Source organism: Pezoporus wallicus, unplaced genomic scaffold, assembly GCF_028554395.1.
Source record: "Pezoporus wallicus isolate ANWC-B61680 ecotype Strahan unplaced genomic scaffold, APGP_CSIRO_Pwel_v1 contig_4710, whole genome shotgun sequence".
NCBI classification, from domain to species: domain Eukaryota; kingdom Metazoa; phylum Chordata; class Aves; order Psittaciformes; family Psittacidae; genus Pezoporus; species Pezoporus wallicus.
In genome coordinates, this window is record NW_026640647.1 from 4,009,552 (window position 1) to 4,030,198 (window position 20,647).

Consider the following 20,647-nt stretch of genomic DNA (forward strand, 5'->3'; position numbering starts at 1 on the left):
GCTTCCCTCCCACTACTCTAGGACTTGCATGCTGCTGGGGTGGATGTGGGAAGGTGGAGGTGTTAGGGTTAAATACCTGATGTGCTGATGTGTTGTAGCAGGGAATGGGGTTTTGTGACCCGAAGGAACCTGTCGAACCCTGTACTCTTAGCTGCACCCAACATATGGGGAGAAACGCTCAGGAAAGTGCCCTAAAGATTAATTTCTTAGACCATGTTAATGTGGTTTTTTTCAGGGAAAAACTAAGCTACATTGTGTTGGCTGGAATGTAACTCTGATGTTTGGTACACGTTAGTCCTAGCACAGTCTCCCTTTGTGGTCTGCTGTTCCAGTACTGTAGGCTGTGCTGCACTACACAATGGGACTATTGGTGTTTAATCATTTTGGTTCTCCCAATTGAAACGCAAGTGCTCTTTCTTAGTGTTCATTTAAACACCTTAGTGCCTAACGCAACTTACTGTTAATCAGCTGGCTTCATTCATTTACTCTTAATTCAACTGAAATGCTTTTGAACACTGCAATTTCACTTAATTTCTGCAGAAGATGATCAGCTTGCTCTTATTTCTTGTCAGCTGGGTAAGCTGAAAACATAGATCATGTCAACCCTCTGCACTTCACTAAGAGTTTCCTTGCCTTTCAGTACAGCATCAAACTCGGTCTGGTTTGCAAAGGTATGCGTGAGTTCATTTCTGTCCTACCTCTGCACTCCCTTTTCTGCTCACTTACCTCCTTGGTGCTGCTGTCATCATCCACCAGAGCAAGAGCCATCCCTGTGCTACTACTGCCAGCAGGAGATGGGATTTCTGTGTCACAGACAACTTGATTGCAAACTGTGTTGTGCAACCAGCAGTGCTAAACCATAATGTGCTGACTTTGGTGCTGCACTAGGAACTGCCTAGTCTGTCTCTGGGTGATGCCTGCTTGGCTGCATGGGCTGTGAGCAGCCTTTGTCCTTGTGTGATCTTCACTGCTGAGACTAAAGTCAGCAGCAGTTTGGCCAAAATTAGGTTTGGAACTTGATTGCTGAACCTGGTGCCTGGGCAAGGCTTTCTTTCAGTGCAGAACATCAGGGCATTGCAGGTTGACTGGGGAAGGAAACTGGTCCTTCCTGTGTTTAGTGTCTTCAGTTTTTCATGTGTATCAGATGAAAGTTAAAGTTGCTGACAGTGAAGGGAGGTGGACCAGTAAGGAGGAGAACAGTGTCTTTATTCCCATTTTGCATCCTTTCTTTTGCTGCATTTGCGATGGTGGAGAGAAGGGGAAGTTGCATGGCTTTATTTCTGCCGAAGAGTGATAACAACATTGCAGGTGATGGCTGCTAAACACAGAAGTTATATCTCAGAGATAAACTTGGTACTTTAGTATCACTAGGGATTTTCCTGTAGCAATTTCAACATACAATATATGCAGAATTAGTAATGTATATGCATTTCATCTTCATTTTAACAGAATATATTTCTGCTACTGTACTTCCAAAGCGATAGAACAAGAGGAAATGGCCTCAAGCTGTACCAGGGAAGATTTAGATTTGATATTAGGAAAAATTTATGCCCCAAAAGGGTGGTCAGGCATTGGAACAGGCTGCCCAGGGCAGTGGTGGAATCACCGTCCCTGGGAGTGTTCACGAACTGTGTAGACAAGGCCCTCAGTGACATGGTTTAGTGGTGGACTTGGTAGCCCTAGGGTAAGGTTGAACTTGATCTTAAAGGTTGTTTCCAGCCTACTTAATTTCGTGATGATTTGAATACAGCGCCATGAGAAGGTGTGGCTGTCCCTTCTGTTGTCGCTTACAGTGTCTGGGGGATCACTTAATCAGCATTGCTTGGGCACCTCATGGTGTAATGGACCTTCAAGGCTCATATTATCATTATTTATCTTACCTTTTTGCGCTGTTTTTAGCAGGGGAGTTGATGATCAGTGAACAGGACCCTCATTATGCCCCTGGTAATAAAGGCACAGAGGTCTTCAGAAGAGATGCAGACAATGAAAGTTCACTTTTTCAAGAGACAACATCAGAAATAAAGTCAGTGTCCCCACTGTTGCCTCACAGGTCCTGTTGAAGAGTTAACCTCCTGGACGTCCTGGAATCCACTGTGAATCTTCCCCTGGTTTCAGTGAGGTCAGAGCTGCACCTCAGTACTAATGGGAATTTCTGCCATAATAAGGCATGTGATTTGTGAGTCATCTGAAGGTCCAGTCTTAGCTTTTTGTCACACTTTCTGCCTTGGCTGTGATTGTAGAGGGTGGCTGGAGCAGAACTGAGCTCTACAGATTGAGGTAGTTTCTTTTTCCAGCTAATTTGTCTTGTTAATGTAGTAAAAAAGTCTTTTCTTTAGGCCAGAAGAAACCATCAGGTACCTGTCAACTGCTGAATTACTTACTAGTAGCTCTTTAATGGCACACTTTTGTTTACCAAGTGGTGCTAAGAGTATATTGCTATAAAAAGTGAGTACATTTTAAATCATGGATCTCTATTGACAGGGGCTTTTGTTTCCTTCCACCACCAGAGGCTGGATGCCCAGCCTTGGTGGCTGGTTAGACTGCAAATTTCAATTGTCTTCATGCCATCCCTGTAAGAACTGTCTTTGCACGCTGCTGTTGGGAGATACCTAAAAAGTCTCCTTACCATGAATAGGTGAGGTGCTACGCTGGTTTGTAGGCAAATGTGTGGCATTAATGGGTTATTAAAAGTGGTTTAAAAAGGTTCCACTGAGGGAAGGAAAGGTAAAACATGAGAGCAACACCCTGAAGATGGAGAGGTTGCTGGAGCATGGTATCTTCTTGGTGGTATGCAGAAAGCAAAGGAAATTGGCAACATTAACCCTCCCTTCTTTTCCTTATGTAGTACTCCTTTAGCTGACTGTATTAACTGACGCTCCTATAGATAAAGCCTCTGTGAGGCTCTAATAAGTGAGGGTTTGCGTAGGTAGCTGAAGGGGGGAGCAAAGATGTTTGTTATATGGTGAGCTTAAACTATGCAGTAAACTGGGGTAACAGTGAATACAGAACAAGAGGTATGAGCCTGGTGTGTCCTTGTGCACCAAACTGTGTCTGTCTCTTCAGCCAGGTTTATTTTAGGAGGGTCTTGCTGCTGTTGACAGTGAATACATAGCATAGTAGCCATTCATTTTCAGAATATTTCTATGTTAAGTTCAGTTTTCACTATGAACTTATATACTCAGTGTACCTGAATTATGGTGTTTCTTGGCTGTTCTCAAAGGTTTTGTTTGGGCGTTTTTCTAGAACCTAAGCCCACTTTTAAATACCTATATGTTTTTGTCCTATTTTAGGATACCTATGCGCTGCTTTCAACCTGTTCTTATGAACAGAACTTAAGAAAACAGTTCTTACGGCTTCTCTGTAGCAATCAGTTTAGGTATCAGAGAGGCTTGGGGATTGCCATGCTGTGGGGGATGACTCCCACTATTTCAACACAATGACATGAAAATTTAGGAATGCTGAAAGAAGCGATGAAATATTGTCAGTCTTTTCCCTGGCAAAATTAGAAATCAGTCAGCTGGCATTTTGGAAATGTCAGCTTCATGTTACAACTAGATTATTTCCTTTTGTTTATGTTGAAAATCAGGTATTTAACCTCAAATGAAACTTGGAAGAAATCCTTCACTAGAGCATTGATCACCATGCTACCTCAGATGAGGCTTATAAGTTAGCCTTATGGTTTATGCCAGAGTGTAATCAGTTCGTGCTCCTGGATGGATTTGCCATGGAATGGACAGATTTTGAATTGTCCTCTATTAGGTTTGTGAGCAGAGACTGAAGTAAAGTCTGATCTTATCTAAAACAGTATTTTAAACACTCCAAAGTGCTGTGCAGCTTTGGTAAGCCACTTTAAAAGGGGGTTTATAACATGAAAATGTGAAAGTTTGTCTCTGTGACTAAGTGACCTGATTTCTTAATGCTCTTTACTGTTTGCAGCTCCAGTTGTAGACTGTGGTTTTAATATGGGCATATAATGTGGACTGGAATGCATGGGTTTGGCTTTCAAATGTGAGAATGTCCATCTTAACTCTTTCTGCATTTGCGTAAAGGTCACATGAATGAGCATGGGAGAACAGGCATTTTCTAGTCTTCCTTTTATCCCTGTGTGTGTGTTAATCTGTTCTAGAAGCAGCCCAGTAACAGCCCATTTTAATTCTCATCTGCTCGGTAGAAGCTGCAGATGTCCAGGAGGTCCCATCCACCCCAGTCAGGGTGGGGAGCCTGGTGCTGCCAGCAGCCTATCTGCGAGTGTGGCTGGTTGGATACTGGTGACCCTGAAGACACCCGTTTTACGTACAAGAGCTGCATGTACTTTGTGTTTAGTCTGTGTGCTGCCACATCTCATTCGCCTGCGTCTGAGCCCTCCATGGTGGCTGATGCTTATGACCGTTTTTCTAGAACCTAAGCCCACTTTTAAATATTTTGTAGCAAATGCTTGGCTTATTTTATACAAATGTTTATTATGCATCCATTAACCTATAGGAAGTTCCTACAGATCCAAACTAGGAAAAAAAAGATCGTGCAGAATGAGCAGCATTTATCTAATCAAGGATTCCGTGCAAGGTTTTACAGCAAGCACATTTTTTCCAAAATAATCTATTCGCAAGTAATGAAATTCTTGGCAAGATATATTAATGATGTACTGCCCAGGGAAGCTCTGTGTGTGTGTGCTTTGTAGAAGTGAGAACAGTCTTTCTAAATCTTCCTTTCCTTGGAAATCAAAACCATTTCAATGCCTCACAACTTGAGCTCAAGCAGAATTAAAGTAGGTGAATGTGTCTCAGAGTCAGCACTTGTGAGAAGGAATAAAAGAACTAGAGAAATGAATCTGTGAAGTGTAGTTCTAAGCTAGCGCTGACGTGAGGAATGGTTGCCAAACCCCCTGTTCACATGAAGGAAACTTTTCTTTCTCTCTCCTACAGATGCATCATGGAGGGTGCTTGCAGTGAGCAAGGGGAACCTGCAGCATTAATAGCACACAGGGAGACAGTTCTGGCACACAGAAAACACTAGGTGGTTTTTGTTTCCTGTAAAGATGAAAATGGAGGGATAATGTGCAGTAAGAGTCGGGAGGAAAACACCCAAACCGCATTTTGTGTGTGTTTACGCACACACACACAGAAAAACTAGTTTTCATGGCTTGGGTTCAGGAGTATTTTAATACTTAATATTCTCCTGTCTTTGAGAAGTAGCCTAGTGGAGCAAGTTCATTCTAATCAGCAAACATCTGGAAAATGATCCTATGAATATATAGCTTAAGGGTAGTATGATGGCATCTTGCAGTGTAGGTACTGGCAAGAATTAGATAAAATAATTCTAAAAGCTTACACTACTTGGTGTCTTTGTTGTCTGCTGTATGGGTGCGCAGTAACAGGGCACAAGTGTGGTACAAGATTCATACATCTGAGTGATCTTTGCCTTCATCCTACCATGGCAGCATCACGAGAGGAAGGGGAGCAGCAGCAGCCCCTGAGGCCAGGATGCAGCACTTCTGAGGTGAGAGGGTGGGAGAAAGGGCCTCCTTCCAGGGACCTGGAGCAGCAACATGAGCGAGCTGAGCTCTGGAGGGAGCCACAGCTTCTTCTCTTTCTGGCTCTGAAGAAGGTTTCTTAGAGATGAGGGCTGAAGATAGGCATAGGAAAGGAAAACGTGATCCTAAGCAGAGATCCCTCGAATCTTGATTTTCTGTGAGATATGGAGTACAGGTCAGAGGTTCTGGGAAGAAATGTCCAGTGCTTGACCAGGAACTGAAATACAGTTTGTTTGTGGCTCTTGTTTCATTTCCTGTTTTTGAGATTATGAAGGGATTTGCAGTTAGGAGGTGCATATTCCAGCTGACTGCGTGACTTTAGGCCCGTGGTGCTTGAGGTAGGCTGTTTACACAACTGCAGTTGACCTCTTTTGAATAACTAAGAGGACTGGAAATATATTTCTGGCTTGCAGAGTTTGGGATGAACCCATCTATGACATGCAGTCACTTGAGCAGCTTAACAGTTGTAGCAATAGCTGTTGTTTTCCAGCTTGCAGTAGGCATGTTCTTTTGAAAAGGGTTTTTTAGGGAAGCTGGACCTGCAGAACCTGCTCTTGCAACAAAAACCCAATGAAAACAGCAGCAAACCATTACTTGCAAAGTTTATGCCTCAAACCCAAGTGTCCCAAGTTTCAAGTGGTTGGGGACAGATGTCAGTTTTGTGTTCTCTTGTCAGCCTGTGTGCACGTGTTGAGGACCTACAGGTCTCAGCTGTGGGCTGAGACCACCCTTCTTCTCACAAGGCCATAGAAGCGGGGTGGATGTAGCCAGCCTGCGTGTTTCATGTCTTACCCCTTTGCAAAATGAGGACCTAGAGTAAGGCCCTCGACAACATGTGCTGCCTCTGCCTTGTGCATCTGGAGATAGAGGCAGCTGTGTCTCAGCAGAGTTTGCATGTGTGCGCTGTGAGTGCTGAAGGTGCCTGCTGTGTTTTGAGCTAAAGGGGACACGGCAGAGAGGGTGACGTGTCCTAGAGCATCTCTGTGTGGTGGAAGCTTATGGTTGTGGTAACCAAAGCAGACCCTTTGTCAGGGAGGGGAATGGTCCCTGGGAAGCTGCAGGGTCACTGATGGCATTTCAGTGGCTCCCATCCACCTGCAAGTGCTGCACAGGCTGTAGGAAGAATGCACTGAGCAGTGCTGAGGTGTGAGCCCTGTTTCACAGAGTGCCCTTAAGGCCTCCCTTCCCCGGCCCAGGTGGAGCTTGAGGTAGCAGGATCTTGTTTGATGTTGGCTCCTTAGTTTTCCTTCTCTTTCAGTGCAATTCTTCTAATGAAGTTTCAGTGAGGTCCTCCTTACTCTGTAGCTTTTGCTTTGTGAATTGCCTGTGTCAGAAAGTAGCTTGCGGTTAAGAAAGTTTCCTGTTTTGCTTGATGTTGGCTTCCCAGGTCTCCCGTTCCCTCTGTGCTGGTCAGAGGTGCAGAAAACATCTGATTTAAAGAGCTTTCAGAGAATGGACTTAAGTTTTCCATAACTGGTAGGAATTAACTCTTTAGCAGACTATTAAGTGGATGTGTAGTTCATTGAGGTAATTGTTGAGTGCCCCCTCCATTGTTTCCAGATGAAAAATGAATTTGTATAAAGTTGTAAAAATATTAGTATGTCACCTGATAGGAATTACTTGGTAGGAAAATGTAAGTGGTGGGTTTTATTTTGCTAGAAGCAAGACAAATAACTCTGAATTTTGACTGCCATTGACTTTCGGAGGCTGCTGCCACCCTCACATCTTGGGGTTTGGGGTTATTTTTAGCAAAACCCCTGAGAGTTTGGTGCAAGAAGATTAAATCTTCCCCAAATCTTGAAACAAGGGACTTGAAGATGTATTTTTACCTGACTCTTTCCCACTGACAAGTGAAACATGAAACTTTTGCTGTATGTTGGTCTGTTAAAAGCAGCAGACCTATGAAGATTTGCACCACCTTAGAAATGGAGCATTTTCTCAGTGCCTTTTTAATTGCCAACTCTTATAATTGTATATACTTTTTTATTGGAAGGGAACCTTTCATTTCAAGGTGTATGCAAAGACTGTGTGGACAGATAAATAATCTAAAGTCACCTGGTATTTCTCCTAGTGACATTTTACTTAACAGCTTCCCACATTAGAGAGAAAAATGGTGTGTTGCCTGCAGATGAACAATTTCTTTCCACTCCCATTAAATTCTGTGCGGAGGTGTGAATATATATAATTAGATACTTGGGACAGGCTGTGAAATAGAAAATGAGAGAGGAAAACTTCTTCATTTCCGAAACCATTTCGATGTTATCCGCTAATTAAAGCGACCTCCTTGTACACGGGATGCTTTGCAGCTGTGAAAGCATGGCAGCAGCTCCACATAACCATGGAACAGTTTCTGCTTTTAGCTGTCACAGGAATGGAGTGCCGGAGGATGCACGATTCAGGAATTGCTATGGCTGGTTTCATATATTTAGTAAGTATATTAATAACATTATAGCTCTTCCCAGAGGGTGCAGCTGAGGTGAAGTGCATGCCAGAAGATGATGGTGTTAAGCTGCCCGTTATTGTTGTGGGGTGAGGCTGAATCTGTTGTGTCACACCTGTGCAGTTCAACAAATCCTAACTGATTGCTTTTTATGAAAGTATATTTGTCTGCAAACTGTGTTGAGATCTTCATTTCAAACCAGCAGAAATACACTTAATAAACTAAATAAATCATGAATGGCCACCTGACAGCTGAGAAAGGCTCCTCTGCTCTGTGTTTAATTGTGATATAGGCTCCTGGTGGACGCTGATGCTTTCTGTTGTGCATGATCTCGAAGTAAATTTAATAATCTGACTTTAGGGCTCAGATGTTGTACTTAACTGTCACATGGCAGAAGTTTGAACCAGATTGAGAGATTAAAGTTTCTATACAGGGAACAAAGTTGAGAATTACCATCTGCAAAGAACTTGCAGTAAATGCAACCCCAGGTGTAAACATGTTGAGGCACCACGCTGGGGTATAGTAAGCAGCAGTTACAGTACAGATGCTGTAGATAGGAGAACGTAGATTATCTTGCTGTTCTCTTGAGACTCTTGGTGCAGTAACAGAAACCTCAGACTGTGCTAAAGGAAGTAGGGATTCTTGGCGACTATACAGCAGATATTTTCAATGCATTGGAGATAGCAACCTGTCAGTTACTCAGCTTGGAAAAGCAAACAGAATGCTTCGGAAGAGAATCTTGTTTTTCATGATTACACTGCATATCCCTAGAAATGTCAACTAACACCCACAAAATCTTGACTCATTAAGAAGCTGGTTAACTGGAGTGATAGTGTTTCTGTCCTGCTGTGGTTACTGGTATGAAGCACAACATGAATGTTAGGCACATGGTTGTGAGAGAGGTGTGTATGCTATTGCAGACTTCTATCCTCAAAAAATTCTTGTGCAGATCCATACCTGAGGCTTAGTCAGTGGATTCCTTTTGCCAGGCAGCCAAGTGCTTGTTGTTGATGTAGACATCAGTTGAGTGGTGCTCTGCAAATCTTAGGGAAAAGCACAGCCAAAATGGTCTTCATGTACAGTAAGTAATTGGATAGCTGCTATACGATGTTGCTCTATCACTTCTTTGTTCTCTTTTGTCTCTGAGGGAGAGGTTTAAGAGATACTGAGCCCTGGGGAGCTAGCTTTGCCCTTCTTGGAGAAGATGGGGATGCTGACATGATAGCTGACCATCCCTGGAGCTTGCATGTGTTGTGGCTGTCCTTGGAGGAAAGGAGCATTATCTTGCAGAATCTCCATCTATTGTTCTCACATCTCAGCTGCATCTTCTGGCTTCCATGTTGCATTATCGACAAAGTTTAAGGCACGTTGCTAATACTTGTCTCATGCTCCCTCATCAAAGCCACTTTTGCAAGGAACAAAGAGTATCTCCCATTCTTATGGACCTCCACAATCAGCCTGGATAGATTCTCTAAATGCCATGGAAATGATCGTTTAGTTGTGTGACAACTAAATGCTTTTTTTATTATCTTCGTAATCACTCATTTACATTTGCATTGCAGCCTATGCGTCTGTGTCTGCCGCAGCAGGAAGCATGCTCATCCAGTAGGAATGGTCCAGTGCCAGGAGGGTGAGCACAGAGGAGGGATGCATGGCCTTCCTGGCTGTGTCCCTCTCCTTTCTAGCTGTGGCTTTCCCATGCCTCCCAATAAGGCCAATTTACAGCCTCCTCCGCTGAGTGGAGGAAGGCAGAAATTAATCTGGAGGGAAAATTGTTCTGCCTGAGCGGGCAAATAGAAGGAAACTGTCTCATTGACTGTGTTGCTTTAATCTCTTTTTATGAGCTACCTGAAGCGCAGAGCTCTTTATCTGACCCACCATCAGAACTGGCAGGGGCTCAGCAGGATCTCAGCTAGCTCAAGCTGAAGGATTTACTAGCTCTTGCCAGCTGCCTTCCCCTTGGCAAATCTCCCTGTGAGCAGAACCAGGAGCAGGGTGTCTTGGTGCGTGCAGCAGCTGTGACCAGTGTGCTGCACAGAGGCAGGATCCTGCTTTTCCTTTTGGTCTTGAAGACCCTGTGTGCTCCATGGCAGATGGGTGGGAGTGATGCCCACCTTTCCCAAAGGTGCAATCCTGCAGACCCTTCTGTGGGCCAGGTGCTGCCTTCTCCTTAACTGCACACTGGCAATATGCCTGGTGGAACTGCTTTGCATGTGGGCTGTGTTTAATCCCGTATGATGGGAAATGATGCATCCTTGTCTACATTTCACCTCCTTCTGGCCTCCTGCAGTTGCTCCCTCATCACTGTTGACCTGCACAGCCCTTTGGCTGGGACTTGCCATCGGTCTAGCAGGGGCATTCCTGCTGCAGCACAAGCTAGCAAGGTCCTGCCCTTTCTTAGCCTCACTGGATTTGTAGTTTCCTGCTCCTTCCCTTGTCTTTTCAAGGCATAGGAAAGAGGCTTGGGTGTCTTTTCTTACAATAGCCACCTGATCATCCTTGACTATAACCACTGATTTCTAGTGTGTGCCTAAGCTGTGCCGTTTAACACGCCTCCGTGTATGCCTGGGTGAAGACTTTCTGACCACCTGAGAGACTGACTGTGGGCCACGCTTGACTTGCTGAAGAGACTGAGTTTTAGTCTATAATGTCTTCTCCTATGAAGATAGACCAAGAGAGCTGGGCTTGTTCAGCCTGGAGAAGGCTCAGGGGAGACCTAGTAACAGTCTTCCAGTTCATAAAGGAGGCCTACAATAAATCTGGAGAGGGAAGGGTTTGTAGTGGTAGGAGGAGGGAGAATGGTTTTAAACTGAAAGATGGGAAATTTAGATTAGATTTGAGGAAGAAGTTCTTCCCTGTGAGGGTGGTGAGGCTAGCACAGGTTTCCCAGAGAAGCTGGGACACGCACCCTTCATGACGTCCTGGTGGGTTTGTTACTCTTCCCGCAGAAACCTTGAACCTTTTGTTCACAGTACATCAGTGGGAAGCTTGGAGGCACTTGAAACAGCTTCTCACCCACTTTCCATTTTTGTTGCTGATGAGAATGACAGATGAAGGGAGCCTGATAAGACTAGCTGACTCGATGCGTGTCTTGAGTCCATTTTGCAATTAAATGTACTTTCATTTTTCACAGACTCTTTTCCAGTTCAGTTTAAAAATTACTCTTGGATAACGTAGGAAATGTCTTAAACATTTCACCCCATCCAACAAGCAGTGCATGTAATAATATGGACAAGAAAACCACTGCAATTATTCGGCTTTTTCTCATGCAGTGTAATTTACTATTATTACTGTAATTTTTATTAATAAGATAGCATTTATTTTTAGTTGTTATTAACACAGTTATTCTGTGTTAATAGCCTAACTGATGAGACAATGTGTTCTGAGTGCCCTTTGAAATCTGCTTATGAGTAAAAAGTGGGAATAATACAAACAATATTAACAGTCAACCCTTTAGGGCAGCTGTTGTCATTCATTACATACCCAGTGCTGTCCAACATCCTGTTATGACATCTAGTTGCTGCTATCACACACGTATTTACCAATCACTAATTGTAACAGTAAGCAACAGGAAAAGAAAGTGTTGAGTGTGCTGTGTTGGTATTTTGAAGGATAACTAGCTGTTTTTGTTTCCTTCTGCTCCTGTAGTTTCATCTCTGCTAACTTGCACCCCAGTGTGTTCTGCCCAAGGTTGTTTATTTCTCCCATGCTAGTGTCTTGTCACTCTGCGGTTAATGTTATTTGTCTGAAGACAGGGCTGTAAATTCATTTTGAATTGGACAGCTCTAGGAGACAAAACTCCCACATGTAAATAGTGGTCCATAAATAGATGAAGATTTGGGTTTGAACACCAACCGTTATTGGATTGTGGTTTCGTTTTTAAACATGGAAATCGATGAAACTTTGGCAGTAAATTTTGTTACTGCCAGTTTTTGTAGCAGCCAAGAGCTCCTTAACAACAGAATACTCCCTCCCCACACACCATCCCCCCCCAGATCCCTTGGGGGCTCAGTAACATAATGGTGGGATTTGCACTTGACTTGTTAAACATCAGCTTGACTTACATAGTACAAAGAGACGTTCATGTGCTGGCACAGCTGATTTGGGAGTTGCTTGATAGGTGAGTTTTCCTTTCTACCCTAAGTAAACAGCCAAGATAATGTTATGTCATGGAAGTTGCAGAGTTCTGCAAGCGCCTATACAAGCTCAGGTGTTGAGTGCAGGCCTTTCTGGTAGTGATCTGTTGATTGCTATCACACTGTTTACTGTGTAAGCACATGCTGTGGTTAAAACATGCCTGTGAGACAACAGCAACCCAGCTGTGATCCCCAGAGGGATAACAGATCAACCATGGTTTCTAGCAGTGGCAGCTTCAATGATGTTATGTTACACTGGTGCATCCAACCCTGTAGCTGGGGACCTGCAGGGAATCTTCCTGTGGAAGTTGAAGGGCACAGGACTGTGCTCAAGTCCTGGGCTGCCATGCGTCTCTCTTCCATCTTTCTTCTTAGTATTTTTAGAGGAGAGAAGGACTTGCCAGAAACATTTTCCTTACACAGAGGACTGATGAGAAATATCATGTGCTTTCAAATGGGGCATAAAATGTACTCACTGATCAATTTTCTAGCCTTATCAAGTCTCTCAGAGGTGAGTTCAAGGAAAAAAAGATGGAAAGAGCTTGGAAACAAATTCTCTTTATTTGCAACAACAAAAAACATAAGAATACTGAGAAAGGCTGAAACTCAGTGGCTTGAGAGGTGGAGGAAAGACTCATTTACCATAATGTTGTGCAGCTGCACTCCACATGTATTATTTTCACTTTACTGTCAGATATTTAATGTCTGTGGGTAGCCAGTGTTCTCTTTTCGCTTGTTCTAAATATTTCATGTGTGTAATTGCAGTATAAGATGTCGCTCCTAGTTATTACAACAGAGCAGAGATTGATAGATCTTAAAAACCACCCATCAGTGTTTGCACACACTACAAATTTAATGACAGATGCAGACTAATGCTAGAAAATGTATTCCTGTAATAAAGAAAAGCAACCAAACTCGTACCTTGAAGCTGGAATTACAGTTTAAGAAAAAAAATAACCTGATAATGGCAATCCACTTGAATTAATTAGTTGTCTGGACTTTTAGACCGAATTTGCATGAAATGCACAATGTGAATCATTTTCTCTTGTTCCTGGATACGCACATGAGATTATTTCTGTGTTGTGTTTCTGGAGATTACAGGGGTGCACAAAAAAGCATCTTTCTAGCTTGCAGCCAGCAAGCTCCTGGCTTTTCTTGTCTCCCAGAGGTTCAGAGATGAAGCTCTGAAACTCACTTTTTCACCATACAGGGTACTCTGGGGGCCCCGGGTACTGCATGAGTTTAGGAGCTTGAAGGGAGGTTAATCTACATTGCTCCCTGTTTGAGGTGAGGCTCGGTTTTCGGATTTGAAATGGTGAGACAAGCAGAAAGAACGTTAATGCACAGCTGTATATTATCAGTATGTTTCCCATTTACCTGACATATGAAGCTATGCTGCTGAGGTTGAATGGATGAATGAATTAATCATGCATTATCTGTGATGTGGTCCTAGTGAGAGAGAGAGAACATAAATCTACAAACTGCATCAAAGAGGGCAGGTGAAGGAAAGCACTCAGATACTTCTGCCGTTTTTCCACAGTGCTGTACTATTTGCTGTTTTATTCTTCCGTAGTGTTAAAGGTGCAACCTTTGTTAAAACATTTCTTTGTCCATCAGCAGTTTCTTATGTTTGCTGGTATCTCAGAAGGCACGTAAGATAATGATAAATGTTGAGTTTAGGGAAGAACAGTTCACTTTCCTGCAATCTGTTACCTGTATTTTGACACACATAGCAGACATTCATTTCACTCTTCCTTCTTGTTTAGGATTTTCACAGAGCAAGAGGGGGAGGGCTAAACAGTGGAGGGGAAAAAGACAATGGGATAAAGCATCCTTTATAATGTTTGCTGTTGGGGAAGGATAAAAGGGTTCAGTATGAAAAGTCCCGATTAGATGCGCACTATTGCACACGCTATTTAGTTTTAGTTGATTGTTTTCATCAGGAAGTACTTTCACTATTCTTAATTTTCAGTGTGAAGAGGCTTCTTGGGTTCTGCTGAAAGAAGGCAGCAGCCACACACCAGTCCTCAGGGCCTGGGAAGCAGGACAGGAGGACCATACTCTGCTTTCCACCCAGTCTGCTTGACTGCACAGGCATTTGGAGATGAGTTATGGTTGCCTGAGAACAAGCCCTGTCCATCTCCAGCACCCGGGAAGATGCATTTAAGACCCATTTAGGAAGAAGCACAGTCATCTTTGCCCATTTCTTTGCTCTTTATCAAGTTCAGGTCTCCCTAATCTTGAAATGGCACCTCAAAATACAGGTTACAGGTTAGGCCCACTCAATGATCATGTTTTTAGTTTGTCAGTCGACAAAGTAAGGGGCAACTGAATTGATCCTTAGGCTTTACGTGCAGTGAAAGGTCTACACCTTCCCTTGTCTTCTTCCTCTCAGTAGGCCTGTGGAGGGAGATCAGTGGCTGTATCAGGGAGGAGTAGGACTTTCTGTGTCAGAAGAATTGGTGGTGTTACAGCACAGTGGGAAGGTGAATGCCATCTTACAGCTAGCTCCTTACTGCATATTCTTTGTTAGGAGCTAGCAGTTTGATCTGTGGGATGTTTACATGCAACTTACACATCTGAAGGTGCACACAGGAAGCCATTTGCATTGGGAAGACAAATACAGGTTGAACACATTCATTTCTCTGTATGCTTCGTTGTGAATATGCACAGAATAACACTGCTTTTAGATATGCTGCTTTTTGATTACAATGTCTCCATGTTTGTTGGAGCTCAGAAACTAAATAATTCTAAACACTGATTAAAATCAGAGGTACCTGAAGCAGCTTAATGTGTAGATTGTGATTTGGCTCACTAGTCTTTGTCTTCTCACCCAGTTCTATCCATTGCAGCTGATAAGGGCTGGTGTGGTGCACTGTGCACTCTTTGTCTAGGCCCTGAAGATGCTGACTTCCTCCCTTGGTCATTAGTGCTGATGAAATCAGAGGTTTATAACTTTAGGTCTAAGTCATTATTCCTAATTTAATCAATGCATTTGAAAATGTTTCCTCTAATAAAATTGTAACAACTTTACGTGATTTGTCATGCTTATCAAAAACATGGTTTTAACATTTTCATATTTAAAGGCACTGAGCTTCTGGAGAGGAGTATACATTAATACATCATTGCTGGGCTTATTTCCTGCCTCTCCATCTCTCTAGTCAGTAAATCAGAATAACCCAGTCAGTGTAATCACAGTGATGTACAGCCAGCGTGGCACTGGAGTCAGGCTTTGCAAACATCTTACAGTCCTGGGAGAGGTCCCTTGTGCCAGCAGGATTGCTTCTCTGCCGCCACCTTCATCATTCAGCTGTGTGCTTTGCCTCTGTATGAAATAGACTATTAGCAGGCTTATGATAAAGGAGAAAATAACGCTGTATAATGTAGAGGTTTGACTGGAGAAATGGCTTTTATGTTGTAAAGGGAATAAGATAAATAGCCCCCCACAGTGGGACCTGATTTATTAAGGCGAGGCAAATGCAGCAGTGTAACAGCAGAGCTGGGTGTTTGTTCAGGGGCTTTTGAATCAAATTAATCCAAATGTTTGGTTTTTAGGAATGTTCCTGGAATGTGCTAAGGCTACTATTTAATTCAAATTAGCTCTGTTTTTAAACAGTCTGCTGTATGCATTTGGGTTCAGGCAGGTGAGAAGGACCAGGGGACATGAATTTACTAGTGCCAGGTGTATTTAGCCCCCCATTTGAACACAGAGCCCCTGTCTGAACACAGAGCTGATGCTGTTTCATGCACTGCTCCCCCTGCTTGGCTTCTGCAGGGCTAGGCAGGGGTGGAAATCATGGGTGTGATTTTGATCTTGCAGGTGACAAACTGATGCAAGGAGGGAGAATTTGGCTGTGCCTAAGGTCAGATGGGTGGTCTGCAGGAGGACTGACATTTTTATTAGCTCACAGGGGCCTTGCTTAGTGTCCATAAAGCTGGGCGGAGGAGATACAGGGGTGAACGCAGTGATGATGGAGGGGCTGGTGCCAGGCAGAGGGGTATCAGCTCACTGGGATTCCCCACTTGGACTTTGTGGGGGGAGGGTATGGTGCTTCTCATTGCTCCAAAAGGGAAGAACCTAACTGTATGGCAGTGCCTGTGATATAAATGACTGAGTCCTCCTGCCCTCTGTCTCTAACCCTAAGCCACTTGTTCCTCCTCAAGCAACAGCCCAAAAAACTGTGTGGGTGAATAAACCAAGAGGTTTTTGTCTGCACTATAGTAGCACAGCGGCAGCACCACGGTGGCTAGTGATACAGCAGCGTAACTGGCAAACTGCAGGAGGCAGATGGCAGGTCTCGCACTAAAAGAGGATGTGTAAACGACCAAAGATAGGTTTTTGCAGTCTTTCTCAAAGCCAGAAGTTTGTCACTGTGTGAGCTCTCAGTCTAAACATCCCTGTGAAATTTCAAGCCTGAAGTCTACTACTGGTTTATTAAATAATTCTGGCATCTGAAATAGATGCTGTGAATCACTGTGTGTGCCTGAGTGCGGGGTATCTTGGATGTGTCACACATTCGCTGTGCAGCACAGGCCAGCCGGGCTCTGCTACCCTCTACACTGGCTTCTGGGCTCCCCTCAGCTGGCCAACCCACGTTGCGTCTGCAGAGGACGAGTGGTAGGAGAACCAAGCTGGGAAACAGTCATGCACAGCATGCTTGGATTTGTTGTCGGTTTAAGGCAGAGCCATTGCTTGTGAAGTGGTGGCATGTAGGGTGTCGTGCTGCCTGGCTGCGTTGTCAGGTCTCTGCCTTTGGGGGTCTGCCGGGACCACATACCTCTGCCACTGCTGGAGGTGTTGGTTCAGTTTGGCCTTTAGTCTCACGGGTGAGAACTGCTGGTGGCCTTCTGCATCCCCTATGTTAGATCTCCCAGGTTAAATCCCCCATGTTAGATCCCCTCAGGTTACATATAAGGAAGAAGTTCTTTACTATGAGGGTGGTGAGGCACTGGCACAGGTTGCCCAGAGAAGCTGTGGCTGCCCCATCCCTGGCAGTGTTCAAGGCCAGGCTGGATGGAGCTTGGAGCAACCTGCTCTAATGGAAGGTGTCCCTGCCCATGGCAGGGGGGTTGGAACTGGATGAGCTTTAAGGTCCCTTCCAACCCAAACCATTCTGTGATTCTATGTTTGCTGAGCACAGCTGCATGGTGCATACCACAGCACACAAGCTGGAGGGGTCAGTGGGGATGTGCCTGCGCTCTGCAGACAGCTGAGAAGATCAGGCGGGCTTTCCCTGCATTCCAACTTTTCTTTTTGCTTGCTGGTCTGTTTTAGCAGGGAAACTCAGTTAAGGAGAACAGTATCGCCTGTGCAGTGCAAACTGTGTGCTGATATGTAATGTAATTCAGCTCTGTGGAGCTGCCATATCCTGTGTGACCAGCACTGCTGGAGTTGCCCATTAGTAATATCCATTTTCTTTTCTTGGCTTTTTTAATACTGAAGAGAGATAATTTTCAGTTCCCAGCACCTGACAGATCCAGTAATGTCAGATACCTCAGCAGCGAGGAAAGGGAGATAAATGCAGTCACAGAGAACACAGAGACAATTTATCAGAAAATGAGGCTCCAACCGTTAGCAGCTTGAGCAGCAGATCCTCATCAAATCAGCAGCAGCCCAAAACTAGCTGTAGTGATTAAACTACGCTCCTTTGTGGGCATCAGTAGTGCAACTCTCAGTAACATTTGTTGAGAAGTAAATGTGCTCCTTAGAGGATGAAGGTTTCCTTTTTCAGGTGTTCTTATAATGAGAATGGAAAGTTGAACTGAGCAAGGTCTCATAGAATCATAGGATAGTTAGGGTTGGAAAGGACCTTAAGATCATCTCGTTCCAGCCCCCCTGGACAGGGACACCTCCCATAAAAAGCTCTATAGCTTGGTTCCTTCTGAAGTGCGCTGCCCATGCCTGAGAGCCACTTCTACATGGACCTCTGTTTATGACTTTTCCCTCTGTCTATAATTTCTTCACCCCCTCCATGTATCAGTATCCTTTTTCCTTTTTCTTAATTTGACTTGCTCTCTGTGACTCATGCTTTAATTTTTGTTTATGTTCCCACTCTGCCTAAGGGCTCCCCATTCACTGTAAGAGTACATTGCAGTATGCAACGTTTTATTGACTCGCTTATTTAATTTGTAGCCAGAAAATGAAGTTAAATCATGGAATGGGCTTTATTTGTGGAACTGGAGAAAGTGTTTCTGTAAATGGCCAGGAGCATCAGCAGGCCAGATTGCATATGATGCTGGGCCCAGCCAAACCGCGTGTGATCTATGAAATTCAGGAAGAACCTAGTTAGAGTCAGAAGAACAAAGTTTGTATCTATCTCTGCACTGTGTGGCTCTTCCATTATCACCTTGCCCAGTGAAACTCACTGGCGAATGTTTTTGGAGAGGTGGAAGGCGGTGCTCATTGCATTTGTGTTTCACGCGAATGTGGGTCTGCAGTGCCTCGGCTGGGGGGAAGCAGAGGCACAGCAGTGTGTGTCTGCTGGGGTGATATACCAGTGGTGGAGTGCAAGGATTTGGTTTTGCTGAAGGGCCTTCTTTTGTTTTATGAGTGAAGAAGTTTGGCATTTCCTAAGTCATGCATCAGACACATCCCATGCTGATACACTGCGTTTAGGAGCTATTTGCTTTTCTATCCCCCTGCTATTTAAATAATAGAGGTTAGCTGAGTAGTCCCTGATTCTGCAAGCATGTAACTGGGAGCAAGAGGTATGTTTAGAAAGAAGATACAACCACCCTGGGACTTAATTTAATGGTGCTCAGTCCCTGGTGCTGGCTGAGCAGAGTATCACTTGAAACTCTCGCTCTCAGGTATTTCCTCATTTTTTAGTTTGCGTTAGGGAGAAGATAAATCTCTTCAGCAGCATCTGTGCATCACCGCTGACATTTTAATTTTTGGATCAAAGATTTTAATTAAAATCTGACATAATTTGTGGTAAAAAATGAGAATGAATTGGAATTACATATGCAGACTGAACTAATGTCAATTTATGTATCAGTTTCAAGAATGTCTGTATCTGATTAATCCAAGCAGTAGCAATGTATGCTTGATGAGGCTTTTGTTGCTCCTTTTGTATAATACAGCCATTATTCTTCCAAGATAATGACAAGAAGAGTTTTGCGCTGGTTTTCCCAGCTTCTCTCTGCTGGAGTTCTTCTCTCATTCTGCCTCTCTTCTCCCTTCTGGATGGTGTGTAATCATCCTGGCAAGACATGATTGCTCTCTGCACTTCATCTAGATATTTGTGAGGGAGAAAATGTTTGTTCTCATAATGGCTCAGTTTTACAGCTTGCAATTGGAAAGGGGGTGGTGAAATCCCTTCACAGCTCCATCTCAGGTGTGTGTCAGCGCTTCACGACTGTTCTCATGCCTGTCTGTGTGCTCATACCTGTGTGTCCTGTCTCAATCAATAGCATTAATGCAGCTTTATTCTCGATTCCCTCTGTTATTCACAAATGGAGTATAAACGTGTCCAAGATGTGTGTTTAAAATGCAGTTATTTGGCTGACATTGTCTGTCCCTCTGCACAGGCTTCAATGGGAAAACAAGGGAAGATTTTCCAGGCCTTCTAGTCCCGTTCTTCCCTGTAGCATAAACACCTGCATATCATAGACATAAGAGACATTTTCTGTCTCTGAGAATTCTAGTTAAACTGTAGGCAGAGTGTCATTTTCTTAGTGAGACTGTGCATATGGACTGCTCATGACCCTGGTTTTGCTTTTGCATTGGACCGTCTCTGCACAAAACTCTGCTGAGGTAAAAGTTTTTCATGTCATCACTGCTTAAGTGTATAGAAAGGAAATGGCAGAGGTAGTGGGGCACTTCTGTGTATTTTCTCTGCTATTGCATGAACAAGAACACTCAAATACAAAAGAAGAAAAACAATTATGCTATAATTTGTAAGACACCAACATTCGGTATTACCCAAACTGAGCCATTTATTACATCTTGCTTAATTACTGGGGAACTCGTGGTTAAGGGGATATGGTTTACATTAAGAGATTTCAAGTTCATTTCTCCTGCCTGCCCTCTGATGATGTTTATGGTCATAAATGAAAAGGATTATCTTTCAGATTTTTAGTCTGTGTTTTCTGAAGATATCCCAAGCAGTCTAGTTGAAAAAACATTCAGGGATGGTGTACAGTGTCTTTTCTGCACTTACAAAGAAATGCCTTAGTTAACTAAGACAACTCTTTAACTTATTTTTACTGCATGCTGATATATTCCTACCAGATGTGATTCATCAAACATGTAGGTTTAACACAGAGCAATGTCTGAAAGCAGAGGGGTAGTTTTGTGGCTCACTATAACAGCGTGTCAGCAGTATTCACAGCTCCTCTGTCCTCTCTTGCATGACTATGGGTGAGTCTGAGATCAGCCAAGCGCTAAAATGTCTTTTAAGTTTCACTGAATACAGTAGATGTGTGTTTAAACATTTCACTGACTCAGCAAAAGCTGGGGATGTATCATCAGCTCGATGCTTCATGCAAAGCGAAGTAATGAACTTCTGCTTAAGTAAATGTTGCCCTGGAGCCAGATCT

General features: G+C 43.7%; 1 protein-coding gene across 3 annotated transcripts in view; it reads left to right on the top strand.

Annotated features, from left to right (window-relative positions):
- Positions 1–20,647, top strand: part of PLCL1 (phospholipase C like 1 (inactive)) — a 208,882-nt gene that overhangs the window by 129,940 nt on the left and 58,295 nt on the right. Inside the window, exon 1 of one of the 3 annotated variants that reach the window (XM_057419829.1) lies at positions 7,854–7,958. The exons of the other annotated variants lie outside the window; for them this stretch is intronic. Coding sequence (XP_057275812.1) covers positions 7,869–7,958 — 90 coding nt within the window. The 5' untranslated portion in view covers positions 7,854–7,868. Of the gene's footprint in view, positions 1–7,853; positions 7,959–20,647 lie in introns of those variants that run through there. 3 annotated transcript variants of the gene reach the window in all.